At 36.4% G+C, this 11293-nt stretch overlaps 1 protein-coding gene across 2 annotated transcripts; it reads right to left on the minus strand.

Moving 5' to 3' along the window:
• Positions 1-660: 660 nt before the first annotated feature.
• LOC147395315 (ACT domain-containing protein ACR10-like) lies at positions 661-5134 on the minus strand. Of its 2 annotated transcripts, none has more exons than XM_086451659.1 (6): positions 4651-5134; positions 4289-4507; positions 3634-3739; positions 2439-2778; positions 1525-1683; positions 661-937 (listed from the first exon to the last, which is right to left on the minus strand). In XM_086451659.1, the coding sequence occupies exons 1-6, from the start codon at positions 4802-4804 to the stop codon at positions 800-802; spliced, it is 1116 nt and encodes a 371-aa protein (XP_086307785.1). In that variant the 5' UTR covers positions 4805-5134; the 3' UTR covers positions 661-799. The 2 variants fall into 2 exon arrangements, with proteins under 2 accessions (XP_086307785.1, XP_086307784.1); XM_086451658.1 differs by having other exon boundaries at positions 1399-1683; positions 4651-5125.
• Between the last annotated feature and the right edge of the window lie 6159 nt (positions 5135-11293).

Genomic DNA, 11293 nt, shown 5'->3' on the forward strand with positions numbered 1-11293 from the left:
GAACTATGTCCAAAGCTATATGGCTGTAGCCGCAAACATTTGGCTAGTTTTTACTTAAGAGGTTTGATTCAGACAAATATCGGACATTTCAATCCAATTTTATATATATTTAATTAATAGTTTGGGCTTTGGATCATAAAAGCAATTCTCCCATAATCAGAATCACTAGTAGGCTAAAATCATTTATTATTTTGATTTTGGAATCTGCTTCTTGCACTCTCTCGTCTTGAAATAATCCTTTTATGCTTGAGATTTCATTTCACAATAGTAGAAACAAGGCCAAAGCATGGTAGTAGAACAAGATTCTGTACATCCAAAATCAGAATCCAACAATCCTAACCAGGCACCCCCCTTAAAAGCTCCAAATCACTCCCCACAACCCCAACCCCAATTTTTTTTTTTTTTTGAAAAATTAATTAAATTAAATTAAAACATTGAAAAATAAGGTTCACCACTGCACATCCAAGATTTAAGCAATTTATGAATATGATGCAGCTTCTTTTTCCTCTTTGTTACAAGTATAAAGTGACAGGAGAGCTCACAAGTATAAAGTGAGAAGAGAGCTCTACTATCCATGTTAGTTACCACCTTTTTTTCTTCCTTTCTGTACTACCAAGTTAGTCACATATAATGCTGTAAGTTAGGAGTAGACACCAAACCTCTAAAACACCACCCTTTTCACAACATATACATCTCATAATTTACATTTCACACCTGACTAATAGTAGTATTATACTGCACAGTGGTTTCAACTTCAAAGAGCTCATCAACATTGACATAGAAGCATTTGCAACTATAATCACTCCCAACCCATTAACATATTCCTCACGCCTTCAACAACCGTGTTCCATGACAAAGATAAATTGTCTCCTTCGTCAAGCATGATTCGGTAGACTTCCCACTCTCGATCCCCAATTACATGCCTCCCAATCTCAGCCTAAAAACCAATCAGCATATTTCATTTGGATAAATATATAGCTCAAATACTGTCTAATTTAAGTCCATTTTGGATATAACTTTTTAAAAGTATAAAGTAGTTTCCTTTTACTTTTTAAGAATGGTCAGCATCCCTTGACGCATGAGAATGACTTATGGAAAAAAACACATGATCCCACCCATTTAAATAAAATATCCAATGATTAAGATTTATCCTCGGGATAAGTATACATGAGATGTGTGTTATCAAGATACGCATAAATCTCAACTGTTGGATATTATATCTAAACGGTTGGGATCATATGTTTTCTCATGAGTCAACAGATCCCAACCCTTCTAAAAAAGTAGTTTTCTAACATGATTCCAAACTTACATTTTAAGTTTTAAAAGTAAGAAAAAAATCATTACTTTTTAAGTGTATCCAAACAGGCTTTTAATGTGATAGGAAAGATTGGAAAGTACCGAGAAGATGCATCTGTTGAGCATCTTGATAGCAAGGGTTATGTCATGGAACACAAGAGGTCTGCCCTTGCCAGATAACTCCACTGGATTTGCAACCAAAAGCTCTGTGTCAGGTCCCCGACTTACCATGGCTACTCTGAGCGGACGGAAGAGTTCCATCCGTAGGCGAGAACACAATGAGTTCTGTTTGTTGGGATCAATGATTTTCTTCCCATCCACTTGCATTACAAACAAGTCCACCTCACAGTTTTTTCCTTCCTTTATGGAGAATCGCCCATATGATATCTGACATGACATATAATTTTTATGATGAGAATAAAAATGAAAAGAAAGAATTTTATAAATAGAATGGGTCTAGTGTTATTTAAAGGAAACAAAGAATGAATAAAAGCAGAAGAAAAATATATTAGAAATCAGTACACTGTCGCACACCAAAAAAGTCATGGAAACCCACAAGACAAAAATCACGAGACGTATTATCTGATAATTTAACACATGAGACGTAAAAGTAGCCCAAATAGGTGATGGACTAAGGGAAAGTTGATTGAAATGGTTTGACCATTTGCATCAAAGACCGATAACAGTCCCAATTAGCAATAAAATGCAAGTCGAAGGTTCAAAAAAGTGTGATGAGGACCGAAATGTTGTTTTTCTTTTTTTATGTGACTTGAGGCATTGAGAGAAATAAGACACAACACAAAAATCAACAATTAGAAAGTATTAATGCTTCACAACTTGACATGAAATGCATCCCCCATGCCATCGAGAACCTATGTTATAGGTATTGTGGGTTGTGGACCATTTGATAAATTATAGGATCTTCTAATTGTTGGTTTTTGTGACTTCAGGCATTGAGAGCAATAAAACACAACACAAAATCCGACAATTAGAAGATCATATAATTGATCGAATTGTCCACAACCCACAATCCACAATACCTACAACATAGATTCTCGATGGCATGGGAAGCATTTCATGTCAAGTTGTGAAGCATTAATACTTTCATAATATACCACAAAATCAGGGTTAGTGCTATATACCTGGATGTTGTAGTCTTTTAGAGTTCTCATGATGTCATAGAGAAGGCCTTTATGATCTTGGCAAATGATTTGGATTAGTGTGTGAGAAGGGCTGAGGAAGTTGTCTGTTGTGACTGATACATGGTTTGAGGTGGAAGATGATCCATTTGGGTGTTCTTTGGGCAGCTCTAGACTGAACATCTCTTCCATGATTGCAGGAGAGAGAAAAGAGGTTCCTTGAGAACAAGCGGCAAACTCAGGCCCAGCCAATTCAATCTCACAACTTATCATCACATCCCCTAAAACAGCTTTCAAATGATCGTACGTATCCTCCTGTCTCTTCATTGTATGAAGAAGTTCCCTGCTCAAGTACAGAACAGACATGACTGTGCTTTTAGAATAAGATACCGTAACTAGATTAGCATATAAGAAACTATACCAATTTCCATAGAATTGGGGTTTATGTTTTGGCCATTGCAAGCTATGTAACAAGGACATGGAAACGTTTTGGTGTCCAATACAGGTATGAGTTGTCTGACATACAGGGTGTCGTCAAGTCTTTTTGAACATAGATTTTAAGTCTAAGGGGACTCTAAAATTTAGATATAAGACCTATAATCATTGTAGCATGCTTTTTATTGGAGAGACAAGATCTGTCTCATCTGAGCAACACAAGTTTTGATCTGTGGCCACTAGGCCTAGCATTGGATTGGTCTGGACTAATGATCACATGGACACATATATGTTGTCAATGTAAAATAGTTTAAAGCACCATCTCTTTTAGGGAAAAATGTGTGGCATTGCCATCAGGTAAGTTCGCACTAAACAAGATCAATAATTTAAAGACGAAGACATGCTTTGAACCCAAGTCTGTGGTATCAACACTCATAAATATTAACAATTTAGCAAGCTAGCACCTTCAATCCTAACCATTGATCAATGTAATTTTTGTTGATTATTCATTATTGTACGTAACCTTATTGACTTCCAAAAAAAAAAAACAATTAGCTTTTATAGATCAACCGATTTGTTTGAATTTTGGTTGCAACACATTACATATAATCAATAAGGAGTTAAAAGTGGAAATAGTTAGTGAAACATATTGTTCATATAAGATCATGGAAGTAATTTCCCATTAATTATAACAAGGATCAGGTTTTTACCACTTTGAATTTCAGTAAAAAAAAACAAAAGGAACTGTACAGAATGTAGATACCTTGTGTCTGTCATGAAGAACAGATCCATCACTTTTCCATCTGGTGTAGTAGATACCTTCACTCTCCTTATTGTAAGCTCAAGCTGACAAAGAACCCCTGTTACATCTGCCAAAATTCCTCCAAAATTAAAATTACAAATATAAATCTCAAACCCACACCCCTCAACTAAAGAAAAATTAAAGACCCATCTTCAAAGAAAAGAAAAATACCCATTTGAAGATCCAAAATCCCATACAAATCACCATTTGAGAATGCAAATTAAAGGAGACCCAAAAGTTCAAGATCACAAGTTTCAAATCTATAAATGGAAAATACCCTTTTGAAAATGCAAAATCTCAAACAAGACTCAGTTGAAAATGCAAATTAAAAGAGACACATAAGTTCAAGATCACAAATTTCAAATCTATAAATGAAAAATACCCATTTGAAGATGAAAAATCCCACATGACCCATTTGAGAATGCAAATTAAAGGAAACCCAAAAGTTCAAGATAATTTCAAATTTATAACCAAAAGTCACAAACAAAAAGAACTCTGAGAGATGAAACACCCATCACCACCACCCAAATTTCCATAAAATAAAGGAAAATCCCACCCAAAAAATTATTTAAAAAAAAAAACTTATAAAGAACTAGAAAAGCAGAACTTATCTCACCATGTAAGAGTCCTTTTCGATCATTACAGCATAATTTCAAGAGAAAAACATCAGGAGGCTTCGGTTGCTGAGATTCAACACTATAGTAGTAAATCCCTGACGCCGAAGAACACGAAGGACACGCCCCCACCAATCTCTTCTTCAACAAACTCCACCTTGTAGTCGATTTCCCAACAACCCAAAACACTATATAGCACCATTTCCCATCCGTCGAAACATCTTCAACACAAATTTAAAAAAAATAAATAAATAATAATAATAATAAACCCCAAAAAAATCTTGAAGACACATCAACAATTGAAGAAAAAAAACAATAATATCAATTAGAAGAACCTATCTCTGGTTTTTTGCTTATTTCTTACCTCCTCTCACAATGCTCAACCCAAAGAACAGTATTATACGACAGAGATCACATCCCAAGCCAGTTTTGTCCGGGCAATTAACAGTAATCACGCTTGGGTCACCTAGTTTTTCTGATTCCCTGATGAGAACCACATCATCATAAGGGATACCCATCTCTTCTTTTTCTCCAAATCTTCGAAAAAAACAACCTTTTCTAGCTTTTCTTCTCTTTTTTTGGTAACTTTTTCTTGTTCTTGAACTTCAGGAAGAAACCATGAAAGTAGTGTTAGAAGCAGAATTTGAACAGATGAAGGAGTAAAAAAAATGGGTTTTCTTTCTTCTTATCTAGACTGCCGAATGATTTGAGTTTCGATTGAAGAAATTCAGATAAAAACACCAGAAAAGAGAGGAGTTGCTCTGCTCTCTTCTCCTTCACTTGTTCTGCTTCTTGACTTCTTCTTGTTCTTTTGTTTGTACTCTTTTTCAACAGTAATTTGTATAATTTATTAAGAGAGAGTTATTGGAAAGACCAAAAATCTCGGTGCGAGATTTCGGGACAGTTTTTGGTAAGAGATCAGATTAACTCGCCTAAAACTATGAGACTGGGACGATTCCGACTCGGTTTTGAAATCCAATATGTAAATTATATATATATATATATATGGATGAACAATCACAATAGCTATCAAGTTTGGCCTCTATACCCCCTTTTAAGGAAGCAAGAACAAATTTTCTTAAGGAATTTTTTCTGAATAAATAAATTTTACTGTTTTGTAGGAATATTTTTAGAAATTTTGTCTCAATCTTTTCATCTCTCTTTTTTTAGGGTATTTTAGAAATACCCCCCTATAAAATTGGTTATATTAAGTTTACCCCTTGATGATAAGTCAAGATTGTTTTTTCTTAATGAGTTAATCCTGAAATTTTGATATTTTACAATTTTTGATTTAGTAATTTAAGTAATTAAAAAGCATTTTGAAAATAATAGTAAAAAAATCACAATTAAATCACCAGGAAAAAGCAATGTTAACTTATGATCAAGGGGACTAAGCCTAATCTTGCATTTCAAAAGGGGTAAACCTAGTATGACCAATTTTACAGGAGGGTATTTCTAAAATACCCTTTCTTTTTTACCACCATAAGAGTGTTTGGTAAGCCTAGGTGATGTAAGGAAAAGGGTAACAATTCCTTTCCTTCTAAGTTAAAAAAATAAACTTATCTGATAATAAGTGTAATACTATTTTAATAATGAAAATATATTACCAAGAAAATTACAAGTGGGTATCTCCACTTACACAACCACACTAAAGATGTTTTGGAGCCATACATTTAGGAAAAGCTTACTTTTCAAAATTGGAGTAAAAACAAAGCTTACCCAATGACAAATTGTCAATGTTGAACAACTTGTAAAGGTGCCAAATTTGCTTTTCTTTGGGTACAAATGGGATCCTCCACCAAGAAACTATTGCATTAGTGGAAATTTATCACATGTGATGGGTATGTGCATTCCAACTTGGTAGGCTCACAAAGTTTGATGTGTGGTAACACCAAGAAATTTATCACATGTGATGGGTATGTGCATTCCAACTTGGTAGGCTCACAAAGTTTGGTGTGTGGTAATACCAAATAATTGGGGTCAATACTTCACCTTGACCCACTTGCCTACTTGCACCTACCCCGTTCAATAGGGCACCTCCACCTAGGACTAGCAATGATTCGAAAATTACTTGATATTTAATTCGAATTGTTCCGAAAAATTTGGGTTTTGGATTCAAATTGAAAGTTAAAGAATCGATGAAATTTCAGATCGATTTTGGATTTAACCTCAAACCGATCTGAAAAAAATTTGATCTGATTCTTACTTAGGGTATCTTTGATTTCATGGAAAATTAGGCAAAAATTAAAATTCTATTGAAATTTGTTATTTTCAAGTGTTTGGTGCGTCAAAAATTAGAAAATTACGGGAAAAATGATTTGTCAACACACGTGATTTTCCTTCATTAGCGGCAAATCATTTTCTTACCCTTTCCCCTAGGAAAATGATTTGCCATCTCAAGTAGCATTAAATAAAAATAAGATCATAACTTTATTTGTAAAATAAATATTTAAATTAAATATGATCTTCGGATGCTTTCAAGAGACTAAGAATGTCAATGCTAAGTAAACAGCATACAGGGAATTACCTGAAAATCGTTGTGTTTAATGATCCATGGATCCAACTAAAAATAAATAAATAAAATTCAAGAAATCAATTTGTTAAGGTGATTCCATTCAATTTATAAAATAATTATACATTTTTCCTAGTCATTTAATTGCATATACCAAGGACAATGGAACATGATGATCAAAATAAATATAATGGGTGGCTTTGACCCATAGCTCAATTGGTTTGACACATTTCAAAGCAACATTGAGGTCATGGGTTCAAGTCCAGCCTACCCATCAAAAAATGAATAAATATAATGCAACTCATCCTTTTAGATGTAGACTAGTATAAGGAGTAGAGTTTATTAATTTTAACAATCAAGAATTTGATTAATTTAAAGGGGTAATTTTGAAAATATATTGTACAAAGATGTTTGCTAATCGGGACGGGGCCAGGATTTTCTTATAGCGAGGGCAAACTATTTAGGATTTCGGTTAGAAGTTGAAGAAAATTACATGATGGTCATTTTCAATTAGTCTATAAGAGAAGGCCTAGTCAAGAAGCAATGTCATCTTCACAAAATTATAAGGAGGGGGGGGGGGACATGTAATTAGTTGAAAATACAGAGGTGTCTCAAAGTTTTGTGGGGCGATTGCCCCCACTGGCTCCTTACTAGCTCTGTCCCTGTTTGGTAAGTTAAATTTCCAAACATGTTGGGGGTGATGTTATGTATATGTGTGTGTGTGTGTAATTTTAGGAAAAAGCTTTAAGTTTTCCCTTAAAAATATAAATATTTGTTGAGTAAAGTACTCCATGCTTGGGAATTGAAGCAACCTCCAAATTTCTCTTTCAAAATAATAATCAATAAAGTTATAGTTTGAAAAAAGTAGGAAAAAATATCATGTTGGGGGAGAAGCCTTAAGATTTTCTTTAAAATAATAATAAAGTTTAATTTTTAATATAAAAAAACTCCTCATACTAAGTAAAGTCCTAAGTGATTTGGATGTGAAGCCTTAAGTTTTCTATTCAAAGTAGTAATGATTAAAGAAGTTATTGACAACAAGTTGAAATGGATATATGTTTTGGATTAATAGATTATCATGCAATTTTAGATATATAAAAATGTTATTTTATAAATTTAGCGTATGTGGTAATGGGTTGAAGCTGTAGACACCCGAATTTGAGCGGGCCCTCGACGCCAAAATACCCAAAAACAAAAATAAAAACGTATTGGGCCCTCAAGCCCATACCTTCAAAAGTCTTGTTTTCCTCAAAATAAATGGGCCAGTCCTATTCACGTGGCCCATGAAGCCCAAAACCATCGAGCCAGCCAAGCCCAATCATTCTTATTAAATCCAAGGCCATCCTCATTATCATTCAAGGCCCGAGCCAAGCCCACACCCAAACCCAAACTACGGATCCAACAGGAACCCAACCCAAGCTAAACCCAACGCCTAACCGAAGCCCAAGGCACGACCCAACCCCCAAGCCAACCGAGCAAGCGCAGCAAACCAAGCACCAACGAAAGACACAAAAGGACACATGGCAGCAGCGCCTTCCACCGCCCGCAGCGAAGCAACGCAACCCAGAACCGACCCGAACCGAACCGAGGGCCGCGCCCGCAGCAGAACCAACGCCAGCACGGCCCGCCAAAAAGCAACGCAACCCATAAGCCGACCCGAACCTAACCGAGGACCCAGCCGCGCAGCCGCAGGAAACCAACGCCAGCACGGCCCGCCAAAAAGCCAGCACGGCCCGCCAAAAAGCAACGCAACCCGAAGCCGACCCGAACCTAACCGAGGACCCAGCCCGCGCAGCAGCAGGAACCAACGCCAGCACGGCCCGCCAAAAAGCAACGCAACCCAGAAGCCACCCGAACCGAACCTAGGGACCCATCCGCGCACCTCAGGAACCAACGCCAGCACGGCCGCCAAAAAGCAACGCAACCCAGAACCCGACCCGAACCGAACCGAGGCCCCAGCCTCGCAGCATCAACCACCAACAGCAGAACCCATAACCCTACCCGAACCTAACCGATTCCCCATCCTCTCATCAGCAACCACCAACAGCATAACCCATAACCCTACCCTAACCTAACCTATTCCCCATTCTCGAACACTATCAACCACCCACACCGCAACCCATACCTCAACCCATACCTCCCATACTCTTCTTTCTAAGCATCTAACCACCAGCACCAATCAACCAATCTCATCATCTCCCCATTTGCCACATGTCTTCATCCCTTCACCTCTCCCAAAATCCAACCAATCAACCTCTTACACTACACATCATCTCAAATCTAACACCTTACCCTTCAACCATCTCTACACTCATTCTCCAAACAACTCTCTTACACCCATCAACCATCACTCATCTCACCCCACCAAACACTCTACCCAAATGGATTTGGGTAAGATCCAAACCATTGGGTTTAAAACACAACCCATTTCCATCATTACAAAAACACCCTCATTTTCATCTCAAATTTCATACCCTTTTCCTCTCAAACCCATGCCATTAACCACTATTCTCTTCATTCACCCCATTATACCCTCAAAATACCTCTCCAACCTCTATAAAAACCCCTCCATTCTCCCCTCACCACACCTAATGAAAATTTGAGAAAAAAATCCTCAAAACACTACAACTCTCTACTTTACTCTCTTCACTACACTCAACCCTCTCTCATCTAATCTCAACACTTCACTCTCAACTCAACTCAATCTTCTACAACCTCAAGCAACTTCAAGTCAACTCAAGGGAAGACATATTTGAAGATCAACTCAAAGAGCAAGGTGGGTTTGGACCAAGAACACCCTCCCAACTTCCCTCCTCTACTCTTCCCTTCCCACACATTTGCACACACTACCATGGGCTAAATCACCAAAGGGCCCCTTCTACATAAGGGTGCCCTTAATGATTGAAGCCAATATTGAAAGTCCCTCATGCTTGAGGGCACACATCGAATTTTTTTTTTTTTTTTTTTTGATTTTATTTTATTTTTATTTGAAGAAAACCGAATCCGAGGTTACCACATTACGTGGATGGAGTAGGGTGCCTAACACCTTCCCTACTCCATAAATGGACCCCCTTACCTTGAATCGAGGTTGGACCACATACACCTTATCTTACGAGAGTCAACAAAAAAATGGCAAAATGACATGATTTTTCAAAAATACAAATCCGGGTGACCATTCACACCCCTTTATCAATTTGAATGGTGGCGACTCCAAAACACCCCAAAGTGGAGGGAGGTTTGAAGAATATTCAAAACCCCGTGTCCACAGAAGCCTCAATTTGTTTTTTAAGATGGAAAACGTGTTCTCCGTGTCCATTATTATTATTTCATCCGTATACAGGTATATAAAATATTCAATAAATATCAACCTTAGTATCAAAATGTAATAGTTATTTAATTTAAAAAGAAATTGTATAAAAGCACAACAAGTGCAAGAGATTAAACTTTGACATCTTTAAACCCCTTTTCTGCAATCTCCCAATTGATATTCCTAGAGGTGATCCTTATTAAAACTCACCTACAATCAAGTTAGACATTATTTTTTTAGAGCAATAGTGTGAGTAAAATTGTGTATCTTTGTCTTCGTTTGACACCTTATTTACGTTTAGAAACATATTTCAATTTTATAATTTTGAACCGTTTAGGATTCAAGGTGATTATTAATTGTTGTAGATGATGGAACCTTATACAAACAATATAATGCACTCAAGTTCGCGAATATTTTATCCCGCACTTACAATAACTAAACTTCTCAAATAATAATATTTATTGACAAAAATATTGCTTTTTTATGTAATTGATTCAAAAAAAAAAAAAAATGGAAAGGTGCCACATCCGTTTCATTTTTTATTTTTTAATTTTAGATTCAAAATACGACATATGAGAAAATTATGGTCGATCACTAAGGAAAAGTGATATCATTTGTTTGACATATTTCAAATTTTTAATCTGATTTCATTAAAAATTTACGGTAAAATTATGTTACCCTTGTATTCAATCTCAAGATTCTACCTCCTTTAATATCCTTCAAAGATTGAAAACAATTAGGGTATGTTTGATTGCATGGAAAGTGGCTTTCCATAAAATTTGAAATCCATGAAAAAATAGTGGTGGAAAATAGGTAGGGTTGGAAAATCAAATTCCATTGTTTGATTTTACTTGAATAAAATTATAATAAAAAAATATGAGAAAAAGAAGAAAAAGAATGAGAGGAGGAGAAGAAGGAAGAAGATGAACGAAAGGGGAAAATAAGAAGAATATGAGGAGGAAGAGAGAAGGGAGGATGTGGCGGCAATGGCAACGGCAACGGTGGTAAGTGAGGAAGAAGATGACTAGGAAGGTGAGGGAAGAACTTGGTGGTGGTGGTGGTGGTGAGAGAGAGAGATAGAGAGAAGGTGGGCGGAGATGACAGTGACGACGACAACGACGAGGTTAGTATGATGATGGTGGTGGTAGGGAAGAAGAAGATATGAGTGGGGAATAATTTGGGATGAAA

The sequence above is a fragment of the Akebia trifoliata genome, chromosome 8 (assembly GCF_017979445.1).
Source record: "Akebia trifoliata isolate Shusen 1 chromosome 8, ASM1797944v1, whole genome shotgun sequence".
NCBI classification, from domain to species: domain Eukaryota; kingdom Viridiplantae; phylum Streptophyta; class Magnoliopsida; order Ranunculales; family Lardizabalaceae; genus Akebia; species Akebia trifoliata.

Excerpts from the sequence above, each read along its gene's own strand:
- LOC147395315 (XM_086451658.1), bottom strand. The coding sequence starts at position 4,804 with ATGGGTATCCCTTATGATGATGTGGTTCTCATCAGGGAATCAGAAAAA. Across the intron at positions 2,779-3,633 it reads TTCTTCATGACAGACACAAG|GGAACTTCTTCATACAATGA; the intron begins GTATCTACATTC and ends GTACTTGAGCAG. Across the intron at positions 1,684-2,438 it reads TAAAAGACTACAACATCCAG|ATATCATATGGGCGATTCTC; the intron begins GTATATAGCACT and ends ATGTCATGTCAG.